Source organism: Pholis gunnellus, assembly GCF_910591455.1.
Source record: "Pholis gunnellus genome assembly, chromosome: 10".
NCBI lineage: Eukaryota > Metazoa > Chordata > Actinopteri > Perciformes > Pholidae > Pholis > Pholis gunnellus.
The window spans coordinates 14177734-14201810 of NC_136537.1; the positions used below are offsets into that span (position 1 = coordinate 14177734).

General features: G+C 41.4%; 2 protein-coding genes across 2 annotated transcripts; both read right to left on the bottom strand.

Annotated features, from left to right (window-relative positions):
* Window positions 1-629: 629 nt before the first annotated feature.
* Window positions 630-4861, bottom strand: LOC306702627 (uncharacterized protein; the record flags this gene model as incomplete). The annotated part of the gene is made up of 4 exons (XM_079168267.1): window positions 630-2684; window positions 3309-3384; window positions 3466-3566; window positions 4567-4861. 4 exons carry the CDS (start codon window positions 4859-4861, stop codon window positions 1900-1902), a joined length of 1257 nt encoding a protein of 418 aa, XP_079024393.1. The 3' UTR covers window positions 630-1899.
* Window positions 4862-5660: 799 nt separating this feature from the next.
* smtnl1 (smoothelin-like 1) lies at window positions 5661-9482 on the bottom strand. Its single transcript, XM_079168092.1, has 5 exons — window positions 9172-9482; window positions 7275-7927; window positions 7067-7181; window positions 6790-6941; window positions 5661-6247 (listed from the first exon to the last, which is right to left on the bottom strand). The coding sequence occupies exons 1-5, from the start codon at window positions 9250-9252 to the stop codon at window positions 5908-5910; spliced, it is 1341 nt and encodes a 446-aa protein (XP_079024218.1). The 5' UTR covers window positions 9253-9482; the 3' UTR covers window positions 5661-5907.
* Between the last annotated feature and the right edge of the window lie 14595 nt (window positions 9483-24077).

The following is a 24077-nucleotide window of genomic DNA, read 5'->3' on the forward strand; positions in this document are numbered from 1 at the left end:
CTCCCATTCATTTCCGTAAGTCGCCCCTTCTCCCTCAAATATACACACACTGATGTCATTTCATTGATTGCCCAAGAACAATGGCCTGAGAGGAAGCTGCATTTCTTGTGGAAGTACAACAGCATTCCACACCAACATGATAAAACTATTGGCACATAAAACTCCTACCAGTGACCATCACATCCTCCGCATGTGCCCGATCAGTAAATAGATTGATGGAATACCTCCTCTGCAATCACTTGACTCAAATGAATCATTCTTGACCGCCAAAACTATTTGGGGATCTCTGCACGACTGTAACTCCAATTTAAGCATTAACATCATGTTTTCTCTTGATATAACAGTAATAATTGCACTTTGAGTACTATGTATTAGTTTGGTAAAATTCCATCTTTTTTATTTTTAATCTTTGAGTGAAACCAAAGCCAAACAAGTAGGATGTCGATAAACATCACTCTAGTGTGGGCAGGGTGGAAAGAGGAACAATGCAAGGAATTTCCCCCAGTTTCCTTATGAGTCCCCCCACAGCGCGACAGTATGAGTAAACCTGAGTCACAATAATCCCTGGGAACACAAACAACGCTGCGCCCTAGAGGTGTAAAACAATAAGTGACTCGTCAGACATTGAAAGCTGTTTTAAAAAAATCTATATTTATTAATAATTGCATATCCAAGATACAAATCCACAGGCAACATCCACATTAAATTGATTATTGCAATCAGTCTGAAACTATATGAGAAGTACAAAAAGAGTATAAGAGAGCTGCAACAGAGACAACAGTGGAGGTAGTTTACTTTTTAAATGAAACACACTTACACATATTCATGAAATAAAACGTGTCTCCTCAAAAGGCAGCTTACTATACAGTAAGCAAACATTTTAAATTCCTAATAAGTTATAATGTTCAGATTGACAAAACAGTCAACAGGTTGTTGTCAACTCTGTCATGTGAGAAACTTTCAAAACAGTTTAAAACACTCAACATTAGCATTCTTGTAACATTTGTACCAAATTATACCAAAGGTTGCCAATATATATATATATATATATATATATATCAGTAGAAATGTATTAACCATATCATAACTGATTTTTCCAGACAGGTTATAAAATGTTATTCATTTAATATCTGCATTAGGCCAATGTGGGCACATCAATGAACAATATATGCCCATGTATAAATCGTGATAACACACTATAGATTTTATCCATAATTCCGTTTTTTTTGTATTTCAGTGTCATTGTTGATAATTCTGTCAATTTAAGTGTTCAAATCGGCATGTGTTGCACGTTTAGCGTTCACATGGTTGTGCACATGGTTTCCTCCTGCAACCATGGGAAAGATTCTCATGGTTGCATGCGTTGTCAGATAACTCAAGATAGCAACTGTGAATGTTTCTAATAATGACTGTAATTCACACAATACATGTTTACTTATCTAGCATTGAGCTACAGTTGTATCATAAGCAGAGCTGGTCATGTTTTTGAGTATGTATTTAATTCAAATTAAGATACTGTATATGTTCCTTGAATGATGAATAAGGCATTTGTTTTTCTGCTTTTAAAGACAGTTTAAAAAAAGGAAGAATGAAGGCATTTTAGTTTAGCAGGTTGTTTTCCTTGAATTAAAACATCTGTTCTTATTGAACAGAAATCAGGCTCGTTTGTGTCCTTATGTTGAAACGCAACACTCCATTGATATTACTGAGAAGTGGTCAAGAGATTTACATTTGGTGTACTTGTCAGGCACATTTAACGCACGACAGGCTCTTGACAACTACACAAACACACATGAAACACATGGCACCCAAATACACACACAAAGTGTCAGTAAAAGTAACATGCTGAAAAATGTTAAATTCCATGTTAATTCCTCATATCTTTGCGTACTTTCATGGTCAGAGCACTCCGATTGTGTTGTGTGTGATCATGTGCCTGCGCAGATTGCTGGGGTTGTTGAAGCTGGCGATGCACTGATTGCAGGTGTACGGCTTCTCTCCGGAGTGAGTCCGCAGGTGGATCTTCAGGCTGCCGTTCTGCGTGAAGCGCTTCCCGCACTGCGCACAAGCGTACGGCTTCTCCCCGGTGTGAATGCGCATGTGGATGCTCAGCGTGGTCTTGTTGACGAACGACTTGCCGCAAAAGGTGCAAAGAACGGGCGACTCCCCGGTGTGAGTCGCCCGGTGCACGATCAGGTCTTCGCGGGTTAGGAAGCGCTCGCCACAGAAGCTGCAGTCCAGGGATTTGCTGACGCCGTGCGGGAAGATGTTCTGCTGCTGGGCGAACTGGCTGACATGACTGGGGTGCCCCACTTGACCGTCAGCTCCTACTATCTGTGTTTTCATTGCAGGACTCGATGTTGTTGAAGCCATTTGGATGGAATGATTCCGCTCCAGTTGGCTGTTTCTGTGATCCGGCATCCCTCTCGTTGGGGCTCTGTCGTTGGCACCAGTTGTGAAATTCAGGAGGCTGTCGTGACTGACGTTGTGGTCCGGAGACAGAGAAGTAAAAGCCTGGAGTTCAGAGACAGTGAAGAGGGAGTCGCTCTCCTCCTGCAGAGGCCCTTCCCCTCGTCCATGAACACTCACGATTCTCAGCTCCTCATTGTCACCCGTCAGGCAGGACTCATTCGGAGTCCCTGTAGAAACGCCAGCCTGCGTGCTGTGGTTTCCAAAGTCTTGACCTAAAAAGACAAACCACAAAATGACTTTTTGAATCAGAGTTAGTTTATGAAACTTTTAGACTGGGGACATACAATGTATCAAGACGCTTTAAGTAGCTTCAGCAAAGTCCACGTTGTAGAACTGAGTGAAAACAATGAGTACAAGGACTTCTTCCCAAAATACCCTTCCTCCAGTACTGAATCAGACAGTGCTGTCAAGTTAACAGTGACGCGTCATGGCTAAATAATATGTCTTGTTTTAATGCACACTGTTTTGAAATAAATCCCCCTGAAAGCCTACTCCCTGACATCCAATCTGACAAATGAGTCTATATATTCCCTCACCAAGGAGTTCAAGTTGCTCAATTGTCCCTGCTGCCATTGGCCTTTAAAATAACTCAATGTGATCTATATATTGTAATTATGGTTTATTGTTGGTCTGGTGGTTATGTGGTTACTGCTGACTGTACAACAAAGTGCCCCACTGGAAAAAAAAAAATCTATTTTCTGCTTATGTTTCCTTAAACATTATTTATGTCAACAAATCTAAAAAGGCGAAACAAACAATGGATTTCTACAACTAACAATACTAACTAGGCATTGTCAGTGTAGACACTGTACCTCCTGCGTCTGTTGACTACTCACCTCCAACTGGTCCACATCCTCCCACGTCGTCTTCATCTTTGATCAGGATGATATCTGGGCTCTCCACATCTGCACACTAACAAATAAGAATATTTATGCATGAGCAAAAAAAAACTAAAAACGTGTAGTTACTGAAAGTACTTGCAATGTATTTTACCTCCACTTGAATTTCAGAGGAGGAAGTCTTGTTCTCTGACTGTAGAGAGACAGAAGCAGCTTCCACAACAGGCTTTGGAGCCAATGGTGGCTTAATGACAACTAGAGGGAATAAAAGACGTCAAGACGCTGAGTACAAACATCAATCTCCTAAACATGCTGCACATACTTCTAACTGTGAATTCAACAATTTACAGAGTAAGAGCTTTATAATTGGTCGCATGGTGAAGCTATTGATAAGATATTTCAATATGTTGAGCACTTCTCCACTGGGTCCCTGTGTACCAAGTATTGTTTCTTTAGCATGTATTATTATTTGAGATTTTTATGATTTAATGCCAACTCCAATACATCCCCATTCAAATGAAACTTTTTTTTGTCATTAGTTATAACACATCAAAAAGCAACAAAATATGATGAGTAAGTTAAAAGTAGAAGCATGTTTATTAAAATAGTGAAACATCACAGTTTCCTAGAGTCAAAGGTGACATCATTATAGTCATAATAACAATTAACATACTTCAAAATAAATAATATCCTTTTACCAATAACATATACTGGACCAGTTATAACTTCTAAATCTTGCTAATTAGGTTTGGATCATTTGTCCAGCATTTTAACTTGCACTATATTAAGTTAGAGGTAGATATATTAAATCAATATTTAATCGAAATCGTGCCTGGTCACAACTGAGTCAGTGATGTATCTAAAGAAGATAAACTAGTTTTAATCAAAATGTGCATTCACTTTATACACTCCAGCCAAACTAAAGTATCAACATTATATATATCTATAATTAGCCATAATAATGAACTTAAATTAAACTAACGTTAGTCATAAACATGTTATTTAAAGTGAATCAGTTAATGGACCACCTTCCGGGACACGAGAGCAAAGAACCATGTTGATGTGTGTGTCACGTGATGAAAAACAGCCGTTCATTGACGTTTGCTTTGAGAACGAGAACCCTAAAAGCAACTGTTACAGCTGGTTTTAATTAGAATGAAACTAAATTGGTTGAAACTTTGCATTTGACAGGAGGAGCGGCGTTGCTCGTTACTCGAGTATGAAATACTCTTTTTGAAGTACAAGTACTCGTTACCGTGTGTTTTAGCCCGAGGTTTGGGGATATTCCCTCTGATCGGGGAGAAGCGGCTCACCGGCCGGTTGTTCCTGGTCTGCAGCCGGAGGGAGAAGACCTCGCTCCTCATCACCTTCATCCTCATCCTCAGGGCTTCGTTCTCCCTCAGGCTCTGCGTGAGATGCAGGCGGAGAGACGACGAGCCCTCCGAGAACAGCTGACTGATTTCCCCCACCGCCGCTTTCACCAGCACGTCCATTATGGACAAAAGCTGAGACTCCAGATTCTGACTGCCCGGCGGCATGTCTGTGGACATGTTTCACTTTGCTGCCGCCGAGAGTTATGTAGGGGGGAGAAAAAGAGCTCCACACAGTCGTTGGGTTAGCAAACAAAAGGGTCAACACAATGGCTTTTCCGGTAGCGTGACGCTGGTTACCGTAATCCATAGAAAGCAGGGGCAGTTTCAGTTCATGTTTTTCTTGGTTATTCTGGAGCCTATCTGGTCAGAATTGTTTATGTATTATTATATATAATAAATCCTCAACAGTTAACCTGGGCTCTGATACCAACAAGCAATACAAACATATTATTTAAGGCAAAATCAATGATATTTTGATGGTCTAATTGAGAGATGATAGAGTGAAACTACATGGAAAAAAGGCTTGTTTTTACTCATGTGTATACTTTTATTTTAGTTTTATCAGAAACTATTTTATTTTATTTTAATGTTGGGGAAACCCTGCTCTTTGTAGACCTCAGATCCTCCCTTGAACAACATACAACAACAATAGCGTCATCACTAATAAAGAACAAAAACAGTATGCTATAGTTATTGGCTGAAAATCACAATGGATTTGTATCCATTGTATTGCTTTCCAGGCAAACTGTCTCGCGCAGCTAACCATAACCTAATAAGTTCGATTCCTCATATACCTTCATTGTATTATACTTTAGACTTCTGTATAAAGTAATATAATTTGTGTACTACAAAATACGACTGTGTCTGGCAAAATTATGAAAACTCAATCATCCATTATACTTGTTGTCATTCATTCCCATTCATATTAGCTGAGCATCACATCAACACAAAGATTTTCTGCACAAACAACTTTCTAATTCACAAGTTCATCATTTTATTATTTTTTAGACTAAACATTTATTATCGCAATACAAACATATGCAAAAAATCATCAACACACAGCGTAATACACTTTCAAAAATACAGCTAATTAAAATCACATTGCCAGTATTCAATCCAACACCAAACTAAGACTTACTCATTGAAGTACCACACCCATCAACCATCCTTTTGGTCTTTTCAGTCTTTCTGTTTGCAGTCTGTTTTCGAGGACTCTGTCTTGATTAACACTCCTCCCTCTCACAGCTGTTCGATGCATTTTCTTCCTCGCCAGCACCCTCTGTCTCTGTAATATCTCCCCGTTTCTTCTCTTGGCTCTCCACCGCCCCGTGCTCAGCAGACTCGTCCCTCTCCGGTGACCCCTCTCCCTTCTCTTTCTCCTCTCCCCCATCTCCAGATTTGTTGTCTTTCTCCTCCTTTTCTTTGTCCTTCCTCTCTTTCTCTATTTTAGAGAGGCTGTGGCAGAGGGACTGGACATATGTGAACACGCACATGGGGTCCGGGTGTTTACCCATCATGATCATGTCCTCCACTTCCAGCAGAGGGCAGCAGTCGGCCAGGGACCTGAGTGAGGTGAGGGGGTGGAGGACAGAGGAAAGGAAAGGAAAGGAGAGAACTGAGGTGAGACAAAGCAGTGACATACAGAAAAGTAACTACATACAGAGAGAAAGAGTGTCCTGACCTTCGCACTGATTTGGGTGTGGTCATTTTAAATTGGGGCAATGAGGCAACATACATGCAATAACGAATTTCTTTGGCCACTTGTGAGCAGCAGAAACAAGTTATGAAGAGAACAATGACTTATCGTCAAGTTGAAATGGCGAACATGTTATAATTTCTATATATATTCCAGGAGTTATAGCAACGTTATCATTCATTTGGAGTCATGTTTCTGTCCTGATGAGTGTGAACTTTGTTAGAACAACAACTGCTTCTCTGTAATTGTTGTGCATACTGGATGACAAAGAAGTACTTGAAACGTCATCTGTCTTATTGTATTGTTATTGTGTTATTGTTTCATGCTGCCTTGAAGCAAAACAAATGTGGGATGATAAAGATCTGAACTGAGAAAAGAAATGAAGGGGAGGTAGTTAAATACTCCATACTCTGCAGTTTGGAAGGCCAGAGTGAAGTTTTTCTCCCTCTCCTTTGGACTTAGGGAGCTGTAGTCAAAAGCATCAGGAAAAAAACGATGGATCAGAGCGCAGAACGCCAACCCGTCACACCAGGATGATGAGAAGTTTTCTATGTCGACACCCTAAAAGGTCAAGGGACAGGAAGATAGACAAACCGAGGCTTATTTATGTTATTGTGTAACATCTCTGGTCCCAAATGGGCGACAAATCTTGAAATTGGGTGATGTAGATTGTGTGTTGAACGCACATCATAGTTGCGAGTCTTGCTGCGACACCACTGAAGCATCTTCTGTTTGATTGTAGCTCCTGTCGCAGCAGCCGTAGATGACCTCTGAACTTTGAAGTTGCGGGGTGTTGGCGTCCTACAAATGACACAATATCGCACATTTTCTACTGAAACCCTAATTTTCATATTCACTGTCACTGAGGTATACTGGTATCGTACAATCACTTACTCTGGTGCACCTTGCTGGAACTTGGCAATGATGTCTTGTTTAGCTGCTGCTCTCATGGAGCGTGCAGAGGGTCTTGGTCGGGAGACAGAAGAAGAGGGAGGACCACTCTTTCTTTTGGGCTTCCCTTGCTTTTCTACCTCCTTAATCTTTGCTTTGTCTTTCGTTTCTATGTCCACTTCCTTAACTTGTTTTTTCTTCTCTGCTTCTTTTGCTGCCTTTTGCTCGCTATCTCTTTCTGCTTCTTTCGCTTTTCCCTCTGTTTTACTCTTCTTTTTCTCTTTGTTTTTGTCTGTCATCTCCTCTCCATGTCTCTCAGTCTCACAACTCTTGACCTCTTCCACCTGCTGACCTTTCTTCTCTCCCTCCCCATCTTTTTTCCCACATGTCAGTTCAGGATCTTTCACATCAGCGTCAGTGGAGGCTTTGTCTTCTGAATTTCCAGCCTCTTCAGCGTCACCTTCAACATGCTCTGATGGAGGAGTCTGGGGCTTGTCTTTATCTCCAGCACTGGCCTCCCCTTCTCCTACCGGCTCTAGTACTGCATCCTCCTCCCCTTTCTCCCCCACTTTCATTACCCCCAGACCTTCCACTGTCTCCCCTGCTGGAGGCTCCTTCCCTGGGTCTTTACTCTCGTCCAGCTCTGGCGCATCAGTCTGGAGGACAAGCGGCATAAAAGAGAGTTTAGTATAACTTCCATTTCCAATATGATCATTCTCCCTTGGCCAAGGTATTGATCGAATGGCAGACTAAGACTATGTGTCACATGCAAACCATTTATAATCAGCCTGACTGAGCCATGGGGGAAGTAGCTGTAGCTCACACCAACATAACATACCGTCACCTCACTTCACTCATTAGACATGTTTATTAGTCTGGGAGCCAATGAAGAGTTTTAATTAATAAAAACTATAATTATAACTTGAAGGACATACATGAGTGGAAGCCTAACACATTCTGTTGTTTTCTTGCTCTGGTTTCACTGCAGAGATACATTAAAGTCTCTGTTTAAAGGATTTAAAAAGTACAAAGAAGAGTTTTTAGTTAATCTGGTGACCGTCTTTTTGGAATCATTCCTAAGAGCATGACTTGTGTTTGAAAAACATTATTTAAGATGTTCTAAAATTAGTGTCCACGCTTTCCTCTGGGGATTACACAGGGTCCTCAAACTAGAAAGCCTGATGTAACGTGAGACCTGAAGCTCCACTCTGGGACTTGTTGAGTATCTCACTTATTTGAACACAGCTGAGAGGTTGAACTTTCAGATGGAAAATGTTCCTTTTTTATTTTGTTAAATCACACCCGGACCCTAAAATATAGGTCAACTTCATTCCAAGGAAACATTTTTAAATCCACAACTAATCAATAAACAAAACCCCCTTGACTCTCTACGTTTAAATATAAAGTTGTTTCCTATGACATGAGTGCTGTTCATCAAATTGAGGAAGAAAATGTGTGATTAGTCAGTTGAGGGTCATACAATCTTTTTTGAAACTTCAACAAAATCTTTAGGGATTGCAGATCTCATCTCGACAAAATGTGGCATGCAGAATTTTCAGTTTAAAAGATGAATGTAATGATTTTTGAAATGTATAATCAGGGAAAATGTCAGAGCAAGAAGAGTCACACCAGGTCAGACCATGGACTTGATGACTTATCAGAGGGAACAGGAAACTCCACTTTGCATAACTTGTGTGTCTCTGTGTGTTACGCTCTACAGCCAGGAGTAAGAACAGTTGTAGCACAGCAAATTCAGCCAGAACCACATCAACTGTCCAAACACAACACCTGCCATGGCCACAAATAAACTCACTGCCTTTTCCTGGTACTGATGGTGACACCGATCATTGCTAGAAGCTTAAAGCTGCAACTTAAAGGGAAAATGCAAGAACACACAGACCTGGTTGTTGTTGTTGGTGTCAATCTGACTAGTGGTCTCTGTAGACCCAGATATCTCCTGGCTGGGCAATTCACCATCCATGATGACAATAAATGTCTGTTCGTCTACTGGATCAAAGGTCAAATCAGACTTTCTTTTCAACTAATGCCCCAGGACTCTTAAACGATCACTTCTGTCTTCCCTAGAAAGTTCTCATTCAGTCGAAGGTGAATCCTCCTCACAGGAAGCCTGCTCAAAGTCTTCCCACTACTCTACTTTGCTTGCCCTGTTCCTGTCTTACTCTCTCCCCCTCTCTGTCAGTACTGCCCCTGTGTTAGTGATGTGTGTGTATGTTGGTTTGTGGTTACCCGCCTTCACCCCCTTTCACCAGACACCCCCCACCCTCTGCTTTGTGAAGATACCTATGCCTCTTTATCTGACCTTTTGAGCAACACAAGGTATAAATAGAGTCCCAGTGACATAGGCGCAGTCCAACGGGCCAGACAGCTGCGTCTGCTGTGGAAACCGTGGCTGTACACACACATATAATGCACACGTGGGTGCATGCATGCAGTTTATTGCACATGCTCACAGACACACAATCTGCCACTTCCATTTCACCCGTAATATGTTGATTTGCATACATACACCAAAGAGTCTTTTCCATATGTCTAAATCCTTCAATATGGACGAGGCATGTGCACAGCGATTAGTGCCAGTTCTGAGGACATGCGAGCATTGCACAAGCTGGTTTGTGTTCATAAGTGGATAAACTGGTGCACCATTCGACTAAGCTTTAACATCTTTTAATCCTTTTAGAAGTTCTCATGTGTTTAATGGGATTTTGAAAATGGCTGAATGTAAAATGTAAAGGTGCCATGACAGTGAAACAGAAAACATTGGTTGCTTCTACAAATAATGGGAATACTTATTACTAGGTGTTATAATACAGCTCAGTCGCAAGGAAACATTTTTAGTATTGTACGTTTTCATCCCTTTTTACTTGCAAATTATATCATAAAATGTTTAGAAGGCGTATACATATAAACTAGATACATCGTTAAACAAGACTAGTCCAGCTTTTCAACTTCCCGTCCTGTCCGAACAGTGCATCTACTCAATCAACACAAAACAGATGTTTTTAAAAATAAATATCTATCTTTATTCCCACTCTGTCTGTCATTATCTTCTCCTTTCCCCCACATCCTTCTTCTCCTCCTCCCTTCTGTCTCAGTCTTGGGGGCTATAAATATGTCAACGCCTTCTTGTGTATCTGTCCCACTCTCCCCTACTCAATCTCTACAGCACAACTGTGCATCTGTTGCACTTTGTGCGTTTGAAAACCAGAGGACTTTAGAAAATTAAAAAGCAGAAACAAAGGAGATGTTGAGAGATCTACATTTAAGCGTTTATTAAAAATATAACTTTGTAATAAAATTGCAATGGATGTTTTTTTGTTACTGTCAAACACACACACACACACACACACACTGTGTGTGTCCGTGGGTGGAGTCGGAGCTGCTGTGTGATTACTATTGTCGTTCAGGGATCATCTGAAATTATTGTCTTTACTTTGAGTGAAGTGCCTCATGCCAGTCATGTTCTCCTTACTTATCAGTAAGTGTGTGTGTGTGTGTGTGTGTGTGTGTGTTTGTGTGAATGTGTGTGTATCTGGCCACATCAGAGGCTGCCTTGCATGCCTCTCTTTATGTGTTGGTGTGAGCTCTTCCTGTTGTCCTTTACTTTTTGGACTAGATGCACAACAGTAGCAACGACCTGATAAGAGGTAATTGTTTTTTACTTTCTAACATCGCAGAGTACACATTTTGAAACTTTTGTCGACAGATCAAATAAGAATATATATAATACATATTAAAAAAACATTGTCTCAATTTGTTGCTTCATGAATCATCATTAATTGTAAACTCATCATGCACATTGAATTACAAATGCGTCAGGAAGTTACACCTGTTTGACCTTGATGTGAATTGAACACATAATGGGTGGTAATGCTATTTTAGTGGGATGATCTTGAGTCAAGATCCAAAAGAGTCAAGGAACTACAAAACAATATTTCTATGTCACAGAACAAACTAGTCTAACCATCTTTGCACACAGCCTTCTGATATTGCTCTGTAGGTCATTTAGGCAGGCTCAGCACTTTTCATATGGCACGAAGGATGTAAGGGATGGTAGGTTCTCTCCTCAACATATTGTGTGTGGGGGGGTGTTACGCCCCTAAAACTAACATGGCAGAGCCGTGCAGTCTGCTACATTTTATGTATCTGAGGAAAATCATATACAAAAGTTATCAGTGCAGAGACATCAGAGTCATACGAGCAAGTAAGCATGATTTTAGTCCTGACAGAGGGGGATCGATCATCACGGATTGGTCCAGTTAAAACAACACAGACTGATATTTGTGATTCCACATTTCAAAAACGTATTTGTTCTTCAAATTAGTTTAGCTTACAGTGGAGAAAATTACATAAAAAAATATGAGTGCAGAGGATGTAATGGACGAGGACTTTTACAGTTTAGATTTGACAGTGTTTTGGCTGACTTGCATATTCAGCAGTATTCAGCCAAAGAGAAGCGGCTTGAGGATTGGCCGGCATGGACCTTCCAGAACCTGAGCTGCCGAGCCCTCAGATCCCAACATCTTTGCTTTGAACGCTTTGATCTCTCCCTCCTTTACTAACCCACACCTACATACTCCCACGCGCATCAAGACCCAACTCATAGAAATGGATAATGTGGGAGCATATACCTCAGCTTTGCTCTATACGCCACTGTGCTATCACAGATGTGAAAACCACGTCCACCAGTTTCTCATCTCCTTGTACAACATCAGTTACGTCCGTCATTTTGCTTCCTCTCACTCCCTCACATTCACTTACACTCACCTAAACACATACTTGTTGAATAGTTAGATTATTGATCGGTATTGCTGAATTTAATCATTATACTTTTAAAGAGCAGTTGTCTGATCATTTGTGCATGTGTGTTGTGATGGCGAGTGCTCGGATTAAACCCTTCACTGTTCAACTGAACAGTCTTTAAATATTGCCATTTTGAGTGAACACTTTTTGAGACAGTATCAACATTTCAATTATTGGTCTCTGATCCCAGGGTGGTGCCCTGTTATCAATGCTTAATATTTGTGTTATGTTTATTTCTTCATAGTTCCATTGATACTAAATCATCTGTTTATAACTGAAGCTTTTATCGAACATGATTAAAGAGTTTGACTCGCATTCCAATGAGCCAAGCAAGTACCAAACTGGTGAAAGAGGAAGCGTCAGGAAATAACATACAAGAGGGGAAGGTGAAAGAGTGAACTGTTCATCCTGTCTAGTGCAGTCAGACAAAACCAAGGTTAAATATAACAGGCATAATCAATTACAACTCTATGCAGGCCTCCGACCTTCACAGTCAACTGTTAGACCTGAAATCTAGGTGCTTAGAATTCAACATAGTGAAGGTGGAGATATCAAACTAACCTAAGACCTGATTTGCATTTACGCCTGTGTTGTTGATGCACCGAGAGCTGAAGTAGCCCTCCGTCTTCAGGATAAAAACAAGAGCCCATCTGAACACAGCTGCAGCAAAACAGACACTCCAGACCTGTAATCAAGGTGAGCCAACATTGCACCGACAAGCTGTTCACAAGACCCGGCACAGTCCCTTACAAAAGTGATCATTTTATGTGTATAGACATGTCAGCATCTGGCAAATAAAATACATGTTGAAATGAGCGTGCTCTGCACATTTACATAAGCATGAGGCCTGCATAACACATCAAAAGCTCCTAAATCTTAAAGTGGCATAAGCAATATGAGCCATTTGTTTCCCCGGCCATTAGATCAGTCTTCTGGAAAGTGAAAAATATTGCAAAAAAGTCAAGATTTGATAATTTGACCAAACAAAACTATTGAACTAATGGAAGGTCATACATCTTTTGAAAACAATGTGCAAACATGACATTTCTACAAAGTAACCTCCTGTGAACCCAAATTAATTTTATTCTAGTACTCTGTGGGTTCCTTAAGGTTCTCTCAAACCACACCTCACTGCTGTGCCGCCATAGGCCAGCTCCTCCATCAGTTATCTCCCTTATGTTTTGCGCACACAATTTACTGGCCTATCACATTTCCTGGTTTGTAAATCCTCACCTCCACGAGGCAGCTAACAAAACATCCGTTCCTGGATGTCGAGAAAGCCTGATGTCAAATATGAGGTGCAGGACACAGCTGCATATTGTTTTGTTGCATTATGTCAGATAACAGTCAATGTCAGATGTCCAGAACAGACATGCAGAGGACCTGAAACCATTAATATAACAAGTGTTTCCCAGTAACCAGTCAGCTAAAGAAAACCAGCTACTTTGTTTTGAACAACATTTTTATTAAATTCAGATATATTTGTTCACATTGTATGGATCCACCCAGTATGCACCCTGAAAGGATAAGAAATAAAACATTAGTACTAGTTACACAACCCAGTCATTTGTGCAAATACATTTCATAAACGTACCTTGCCCAGGTTGTAGCCACCAGGTTGGCTGCCAACTGGCTGCCTGAAGCGTCCATGGGAAGAGGTCGGTCCACCAGCCTGTGCGCCGCCACCACCTCGTCCATAACCAGCCTGTGCACCACCACCTTGTCCATAACCAGCCATCACAGGATAGGGATCCCTAAAGCTCTGGGGGTCTACAAAGGCAGCAACGGTCTCCATCTGCTGCTCAGAAACAGGATTGTTGTCTCTCACATAGTGAACGTCGTCATTATAGTTGCTCCCATGCTCGTAACTGTTGCTGGCGTGACTGACTGTGCCTGGAGGATACTGGCCAGTCAGGAACATGAAGTCGTAGTAAGGGTAGGGGTAAGGATAAGGATAAGGGTAGGGGTAAGGATAAGGGAGAGAGCTTCCAGCGATGTTGGAGTCTGGGTTAGGTTGGCTGATGAAGCCCTGTCCAGCAGACTCTTGCTGCAAGAACGGTGGTGGAGGAAGATGGAAACTGCCTTGTTGCTCGGTCTCCCTCTCGTTGTTACCATAATCAAAGCTTGTCTCAAACTGGGACAACGCTCCCGCCTTGTACATTGGTTCAATTGGTCTCACTTCTTCAGGGAAAACTGGAGCCAACGCCTCACCTCCAGAGAGACTGGGAGAAGCCCCGGTGTCTGAGAACAGGAATGTAGAAGAGCATGAAACTCACATTTGTTCAAGACATGGGTCAAGCAAAGACTTGCTAGCAATTATGGCCATACATTTTTAAGTTACCAAATTGTAGAGTCACAGAACAATAAGAATCACATTTTTACCTTGAGGACCAGGTTGAAAAGCAGCTCCTGGTTGTACAGAGCTGGCAGGGTTTCTCCTCACTGAGGTGTCTCCGAATCCTGAGAACACAGAAGAACTGGAGCCAACAGAGGGTACCGGTCCTCTTTGAACGATCGGCTGAGGGACACTGGGCCCCGGCTGTGGTTCAGCCTGATAAGATGGGACGCCTTTAGAAGGAGTTCTGTTAGGCATAACGACTGCAGGTGAAAACGAGCCAGAAGGAGCTCCCTGGTACGAGCCAAAAACAGGAGCAGCGTTTGGGTAACTGCTGCCATAAGAAGCGCCGGGATTAGAGCCTGGGTCCAAGAAAACACAAATTAAAATCAGAAGTGAATTAAAGTGAAACATGTTTACTAGAGCAGATGATACTTTACCTTTATTATAAGGAAAGCAGCAAACGTCCACAATCAGCAGAGCAAAGAGGGAAGCCCTGAAATAAAAAAGACAATATCAATAAGTGTTTCCCAGTAACCAGTGAACTTGAAGAAACCCAGCTACTTACCCTGAGAGAAACCTTGCAGTCATCATGTTGAAGGACAAGGCATGACAAGCAGTCCGATGTGGAGGGTTATAAGAGTTACCTGAGATCAGAACGGACCAATCACAGCTTAACGTGTTAACGACAGACAGCTGCTGGTGAATGACTCTCAGTCGATGGATCAAACCTCAGCAATTACTAACAGGAGCCAATATTGACATCTAAAAAACAAAGTGGGGGGGACATATGCACATGATTCATTTTAGTATTGACAGTCTGATATAAGGAAACATGACACATCAGTCCCCAATCCCTTTGTTGTTTATATTTAAATTGACATTTAGGTGAATGATGTATTATTGCAAAAAAACAGTAAGAAGTTTGTACCAACTCAAACTATGTAAGAGTACAATTTAAGACCAATCGTGAAAACATGGCCAAATATCAGGAACACTTCCAAATTGATTATGACAACGCACTTTTCAACGGGATATTTTGTTCAGTTTGAATATATATATATAAACAGAGGGAAGACCTCTGTGTCTCCAGTTTACAATCTCCGGGAACCTGCCATTAAAGGGACACACACACACAAACAAGCAACATGGCAGGGAACCGTCACAATGACAATAATAATAACAATCGCTTCAGTTGGATTCAGCCATGATCTATTTAATTATTCTAACATTGCAATTCTTTGGACTTTTACTGAACTGTGTGATTCTTGCGGCGCAGTATTGCCTTTTATCAGACTTCATTGTTTGGAAATATATTTAACATTTTTAAGTTGTGAAGTATTTTGGCCAAATCATGAACTAAACAAAATATCCCGTTGAAAAGTGCATTGTCATAATCAATTTGGATGTGTTCCTGATATTTGGCCATGTTTTCACGATTGGTCTTAAATTGTACTCTTACATAGTTTGAGTTGGTGCCAACTTCTTACTGTTTTTCTGCAATAATACATCATTCACCTAAATGTCAATTTAAATATAAACAACAAAGGGATTGGGGTCTGATGTGTCATGTTTCCTTATATCAGACTGTCAATACTAAAATGAATCATGTGCATATGTCCCCCCCACTTTGTTTTTTAGATGTCAATATTGGCTCCTGTTAGTAATTGCTGAGGTTTGATCCATCGACTGAGAGTCATTCACCAGCAGCTGTCTGTCGTTAACTCGTTAAGCTCTGATTGGTCCGTTCTGATCTCAGGTAACTCTTATAACCCTCCACATCGGCAAGCTTGTCATGCCTGGTCATTCAACATGATGACTGCATGGTTTCTCTCAGGGTAAGTAGCTGGGTTTCTTCACTGGTTACTGGGAAACACTTGTTGATATTGTCTTTTTTATTTCAGGGCTTCCCTCTTTGCTCTGCTGATTGTGGACGTTTGCTGCTTTCCTTATCAGAAAGGTAAAGTATCATCTGCTCTAGTAAAACATGTTTCACTTTAAGTCACTTCTGATTTTAATTTGTGTTTTCTTGGACCCAGGCTCTAATCCCGGCGCTTCCTATGGCAGCAGTTACCCAAACGCTGCTCCTGTTTTTGGCTCGTACCAGGGAGCTCCTTCTGGCTCGTTTTCACCTGCAGTCGTTATGCCTAACAGAACTCCTTCTAAAGGCATCCCATCTTATCAGGCTGAACCACAGCCGGGGTCCAGTGTCCCTCAGCCGATCGTTCAAAGAGGACCGGTACCATCTGTTGGCTCCAGTTCTTCTGTGTTCTCAGGATTCGGAGACACCTCAGTGAGGAGAAACCCTATCAGCTCTGTACAACCAGGAGCTGCTTTTCAACCTGGTCCTCAAGGTAAAAATGTGATGCTTATTGTTCTGTGACTCTACAATTTGGTAACTTTGTTAAAGGTTTACGGCCATAACCATAAAAAGTCTTTGACTCTTGTCTTGAACAAACGTCACTGAGTGTCGTACTCATCTACATTCCTGTTCTCAGACACCGGGGCTTCTCCCAGTCTCTCTGGAGGTGAGGCGTTGGCTCCAGTTTTCCCTGAACAACCGAGACCAATTGAACCAATGTACAAGGCGGGAGCGTTGTCCCAGTTTGAGACAAGCTTTGATTATGGTAACAATGAGAGGGAGACTGAGCGACAAGGCAGTTTCCCTCCTCCACCACCGTTCTTGCAGCAAGAGTCTGCTGGACAGGGCTTCATCAGCCAACCTAACCCAGACGCCAACATTGCTGGAAGCTCTCTCCCTTACCCTTACCCCTACCCTTACCCCTACCCCTACCCTTACTACGACTTCATGTTCCTGACTGGCCAGTATCCTCCAGGCACAGTCAGTCACGCCAGCAACAGTTACGAGCATGGGAGCAACTACTATGAAGACGTTCACTATGTGAGAGACAACAAACCTGTTTCTGAGCAGCAGATGGAGACCGTTGCTGCCTTTGTAGATCCCCAGAGCGTTAAGGATCCCTATCCTGTGATGGCTGGGTATGGACAAGGTGGTGGTGGCGCACAGGCTGGTTATGGACAAGGTGGTCCGGGTGCACAGGCTGGACCGGCTTCTTTCCATGGACTCTTCAGACAGCCAGTTGGCAGACAAGCTGGTGGACTCCACCTGGGCAAGGTATGTTGCCAAAATGTATTTGCATAAATGAGTAGGTTGTGTAACCAGTAATGTTGCTTTTATCCTTTCAGGTTGCATACTGAGTGGATCCATACAGTGTGAACGATATCTGAATTTAATAAAAATATTGTCTAATACAAAGTAGCTGGTCTTCTTTAAGTTTAGTGGGAAACTAAACTATTGTACTAATGGTTTCAGGTCTCTTCTCCCCCCCCCCCCCCCCCCCCCCCCCCCCCCCCCTCTCTCTCTGAATGTCTGTACTGGACATGTTGCGCTCATCTGACAGATCACAAATAATAAAACCAAAACGTATGCAGCTGTGTTGCACCTCATATTTGACATCTCTTTAAAAGGACTGCTCCCAGGAAAGGATGTCTTTGTTAGCTGCCTCAACTTGTGGAGGCAAGGAAAGTGAGGATTTACAAACTAACCCTTTAGGGCAGTGATTCTCAACTGGTGGGTCATGTACCTGTTTTCAGTGGGTTGCAGGCCTTTGCCTATTTAAAAAGAGAAAAAAAAAAGAAATCATGTGCTCTTATTTTGAAGGGTTTTATTTTTTTAATGCAGTAGAGTGCGCTCTATTCACACATTTGGTGTAATGCTAATACCAGCAGGGGATAAACTGAAAACTATACCTCTGCCAAATGACACTATGTAGACAAATTGCAGACATGTCGGATGACATCAAACCACAGCTCGAATTTAGGCAAGTGGTCAATTTGCATTACAAATTTCTCTCCACAAGAGGGGTCCCTACAACTGCAGAGGACATTTTCAGCTCAGGTTGAAACTGCACTCTTTTCATTAAATATATTTGAGAAGTTGCCCATTTTTGTCATTAAGGGGTGATGGTGGGTCCCGCAGCTAGACTAGTTGAGAACTACTGCTTTAGGGGACCCACAGAGTGAAATGACTCGACTATCCTAGTCATCGGTGTTCACAGGTTGCTTTGTAGAAATGTCCTGTTAATGCATTTAATTCTGTTTTCAGATGTATGACCTTCCATTAGCTCAAGATTACTTTTATCTATTTTTTTTTTTTTTTTTTTTTTTTTTTTTTCCAATATCAAAGGTATGAGTTTCTTGCAGTATTTCCCCTTCCCACAAGAGGCCTGACGGCCTCGACACAAATGGCACATATTGCTTATGCAACTTTAAGATTTACCATTTAGGAGCTTTTGATGTGTTATGCAGGCCTCATTCTTATGTTAAAATCCCATTGCTTTAAAGGTGCAGAGCACGTGGCTGTTATTTCCGTATTTGCCAGGTGCTGTCATGCGTCCATGCAAGTGAAAAAAACACATTTGTGAATTTTCTGTGTGAGGGACTGTGCCGGGTCTTGTGCTACGAAATAGACTAAAGTACAACTATTGCTAACTTCAGTTTAAAGACAGCTTCTATGGTATGTTTGGTTACAATGTACCTTTGTCTAAAATCTTGCTTTTGGATTAAACCTCACACCTGTTACAAGTGCACACAACTAACAAAGTTCTCAGAGCACTGTGCACTTGGTCCTCAAACACCAACTTGTTTGGACAATATTTTTCACTTTTTCTCTATTACCCAGCTGATGGGCTTTTTGTCCAAATTTCTTTTTGTGGATAATTTTACTATGCCCCTACCTTTTAATTAAGGTGCGGTTGGATTCACATTTCCAAGAGCTAAGCCACTGTACTACCAGGGTGCAGAGTAAGGAAAATGAGAGGGTGCTGTTGACCCTGTCCATTGCAATCTGTAGACAACACCTTGAGAGAGAGCCAAGATGCTGAAATGTATCGGTAATCCTGTCAAAATGAAGACCAGAGAGGTTTATGTAAAGTTGTATTTTACAACTAGTGCATGGACATTAACTGAGAAATGATAAAACTAAAATGTCTGACACAATCTAAACTGTTAAACTACATCCATGAACTGGTCTCATAACCCATAGAGCATGTAGTGGTTAGACTTAGAATTGACCATGCGCCAATAACTCAAGATAGGACTTTGGGTCAACCATGGCACTCGAACCGTTACGTCTGACCCTACAATGTTTTATGACCCCACCTTTCTGGTTTTTACGATCATTCACATTCCTGAGGACACAGACTCATCCAATTATTTTAAACTTTTACTTGATATAGGCCTAGTCGTAAGTCCCTGTGTGTGTGTGTGTGTGTGTGTGTGTGTGTGTATATATATATATATATATATAGAGAGAGAGAGAGAGATAGTCAATAGTAATTATAAGGCAACCAAATATTTTAGTTAAAACGTGTAAGATTAACGAAATGAACAAAAGTAAATGCAAATCTGAAAAAAAAATAATCTCATGTTGGTTTTCTTTTAAAGAAAAGAATAAATAAGGTGGCAAGTTTATATATATATACTGTATATAGAGAGAAAGAGATGAAGATGAGGAATAACGGTTCCAGCTGAACCTCAACGAAGAAGATGACCAGGTTCTGAACATATCAGAGAAAGCCGAAACCAGCGAGAGATTGAAGAGTGCGATTCAACAAACAATCATCCAACACCTTTCAAGAATGCGGAGATGTCCATAGAGGAACATTGCATGCAGCTCAACCTCCATCTTCCCATCAGAGCTGTCAGCTGAAACAATACTATTCCCAGATGTAAATTAGTTTGATGTTCCTAGGCCTAATAAATTTAAGTCACATAATAAAATAATCTTGGATGGAAATATGTTAGACCAAATGATCTAAATTAAATTTAAATTAAAATGAATATAAAGGTGCTTCACAATCTTCCCTGGTGCTTCTCTAACTCTCAGCTACCGACTGGTGCATAAAACATTTGAATAAAATGTAATGTAAAATCAACGAATTTAAATGAAAAATCCTGAAGTTGCACATCAGACACATGAGCTCAGAACATCTTCCAAAAAAAGATGGACATCTGCGTGAATTCAGACAGAGGATAACCGGAAAAAAAGTTCTTTATTGAGATACTGAAAGATCATAAAACTCCTGTTTTTAACAACAGAAGGAATCAATTAAACTGTGCAAACATAGTATTACCCTATTGAATATTACATGATTGAACATATATTACATGATTGAATTCAATATGTGAATAGAAGACTACACTTGGGCTGTTCAGTGTGTTGGCGCCACCATGTGACCACTACTTGTATTGATTGTGATGATACTGAGGAGACACCAGGGATGGGTTTGTTTCAGCACATGTAACTGATATGTTGTGTTCAAGCTCTCTGACACTGAATACCCAATATATATATCCAACTTCTCCAACGACACATATATCACAGAATTCATTGTTGTCAAATACGAAGAGAATCATTGCTATAACCTGCCTCACTGTCATGACAAGTTGTAACAGTAAGGGAGAAGAATTAAAGAGACTCTCTCCTTAACATAACAGACTTATAGAATGAGAGTCGAGATGGCGGGCAGTAAGAAGGGAGGCAAAACCGTTAAGATTGTCTCTCAGTCGCGACTATGCAACAAAGACGAACTGACAGAAGACAAGGGGAGCACCAAAAAACAAAGTACACAAGGAAAAGAGGGTGACAATGAGGGACAGGTGACAGGTGAGTTTTTCAAAGTAGAACAGGAATCTTTGAATAAATATCAAGCAGAACCTCAGAGCAGAGCAGATTATGACATGTTTTCGCCGATAAGGACACAAAAAGTGAAACAAAAGATATTTAGCTTTATACACAAAACACTTGTATGTATTCAGGGCATTATTTTGCTGTGCATAAACTACATTTGCAGGCAAGTAGAGAGCTGGTTGGGCAACTTATTTTCCAAGTAGTCTGTAAAGAATCACTATATATCCTTTTTTTTAATTCATGTCCGGATGTGGCCATCAGTTACATGCATTTTTTCCATGGCCACGCAGCTTGAGAGGATGTTCTTGATTCAGTTGGTGCTTCAGAGTTTCTCCATTGAAAAGCTATAAAATATTTTGCCTGTAGGATACAAAGAAACAAAATGCAAGGACGAAGACAGAGGTAATGTTAAAGAAACTTTCACTTACAAAGTATTAATGTCGCCTCCTCTGAGCCACATTTTATACAAGTGTTTTGGATTTCTTAGTCTGACATAGTGAACATCTTCTCAGTAGTCCCTCCCATGCTCGTAGCTGCTGCTAGCATGGCTGACTGAGCCTGGAGGATACTGGCCGGTCAGGAACATGAAGTTTTAGTAAGTGAGTCAATTTAAATATAAACATCAAATAACAAAGGGATTAGGGTCTGATGTGTCATGTGTTTTCACGATTGGTCTTAAATTGTACTCTTACATAGTTTGAGTTGGTACAAACTTCTTACTGTTTTTCTGCAATAATACATCATTCACCTAAATGTCAATTTAAATATAAACAACAACGGGATTGGGGTCTGATGTGTCATGTTTCCTTATATCAGACTGTCAATACTAAAATGAATCATGTGCATATGTCCCCCCCACTTTGTTTTTTAGATGTCAATATTGGCTCCTGTTAGTAATTGCTGAGGTTTGATCCATCGACTGAGAGTCATTCACCAGCAGCTGTCTGTCGTTAACTCGTTAAGCTGTGATTGGTCCGTTCTGATCTCAGGTAACTCTTATAACCCTCCACATCGGACTGCTTGTCATGCCTTGTCCTTCAACATGATGACTGCAAGGTTTCTCTCAGGGCAAGTAGCTGGGTTTCTTCAAGTTCACTGGTTACTGGGAAACACTTGTTGATATTGTCTTTTTTATTTCAGGGCTTCCCTCTTTGCTCTGCTGATTGTAGACGTTTGCTGCTTTCCTTATAATAAAGGTAATGTATCATCTGCTCTAGTAAAACATGTTTCACTTTCATTCACTTCTGATTTTAATTTGTGTTTTCTTGGACCCAGGCTCTAATCCCGACGCTTCTTATGGCAGCAGTTACCCAAACGCTGCTCCTGTTTTTGGCTCGTACCAGGGAGCTCCTTCTGGCTCGTTTTCACCTGTAGTTGTTATGCCTAACAGAACTCCTTCTAAAGGCGTCCCATCTTTTCAGGCTGAACCACAGCCGGGGCCCAGTGTCCCTCAGCCGATCGTTCAAAGAGGACCGGTACCCTCTGTTGGCTCCAGTTCTTCTGTGTTCTCAGGATTCGGAGACACCTCAGTGAGGAGAAACCCTGTCAGCTCTGTAGAACCAGGAGCTGCTTTTCAACCTGGTCCTCAAGGTAAAAATGTGATGCTTATTGTTCTGTGACTCTACAATTTGGTAACTTTGTTAAAAGGTTATGGCCATAATCGCTAGCAAGTCTTTGCTTTACCCCATGTCTTGAACAAACGTCATTGTGAGTTTCATATTTTTCTACATTCCTGTTCTCAGACACCGGGGCTTCTCCCAGTCTCTCTGGAGGTGAGGCGTTGGCTCCAGTTTACCCTGAACAACTGAGACCAATTGAACCAATGTACAAGGCGGGAGCGTTGTCCCAGTTTGAGACAAGCTTTGATTATGGTAACAATGAGAGGGAGACTGAGCAACAAGGCAGTTTCCCTCCTCCACCACCGTTCTTGCAGCAAGAGTCTGCCGGACAAGGTTTCATCAGCCAACCTAACCCAGACTCCAACATCGCTGGAAGCTCTCTCCCTTATCCTTACCCCTACCCTTATCCTTACCCCTACCCTTACTACGACTTCATGTTCCTGACTGGGCAGTATCCTCCAGGCACAGTCAGTCACGCCAGCAACAGTTACGAGCATGGGAGCAACTATAATGATGACGTTCACTATGTGAGGGACAACAATCCTGTTTCTGAGCAGCAGATGGAGACCGTTGCTGCCTTTGTAGACCCCCAGAGCTTTAGGGATCCCTATCCTGTGATGGCTGGTTATGGACAAGGTGGTGGCGGCGCACAGGCTGGTTATGGACAAGGTGGTGGTAGCGCACAGGCTGGTCGACCGGCCTCTTCCCATGGACGCTTCAGGCAGCCAGTTGGCAGCCAAGCTGGTGGCTACAAGCTGGGCAAGGTGTGTTGATGAAATGTATTTGCACAAATGATGACTTGTGTAACTAGTACTAATGTTTTATTTCTTATCCTTTCAGGGTGCATACTGAGTGTGGATTCCTACAGTGTACGAAGCCTTTTGATTACAATAAAAGATTTGGTGAAATCTCAGGTTGGCGTTTGGCTCGTCTTATTTCCTAATATCAGATTGTCTGTGCTTTGAACTCTTAATGTTGCTCAGTAATTCATTGCATGTTTAAGTTTCTGAACATTTCATGTCTGCAGCTTGGGTCTTTGTTTCAAAGGAAAATCATTTACTTTCTCTACAGTGGGAGGTTTCTGAATTTACTGGAAATCTTTCACCTTTAAAGTCAATTTAAATGTTTAAAGTAGCAACCATCAGTGTATATAGCTTTTTTTTTTTTTTCAGCATAAAGTAGTTGCGTACTTGAGACTGGACCTTGTGTCTACTGCAGAATATCCAAAGTTAATGGCGCATATATTGTAGCACTACGGATTAACATTTGTTTAATTTAAGATGGAGCTCACTCAGTGTGCTATTGGGTTCTCGATTCTA

Bases quoted from the DNA above. Each gene is read 5' to 3' on its own strand.
- smtnl1 (XM_079168092.1), bottom strand. From the start codon at position 9,252: ATGGATGGTGAATTGCCCAGCCAGGAGATATCTGGGTCTACAGAGACC. The intron at 7,182-7,274 runs GTAAGTGATTGT...TGTCATTTGTAG, and splicing joins TTCCAGCAAGGTGCACCAGA to GACGCCAACACCCCGCAACT. The intron at 6,248-6,789 runs GTATGGAGTATT...CACCTCACTCAG, and splicing joins CTGGCCTTCCAAACTGCAGA to GTCCCTGGCCGACTGCTGCC.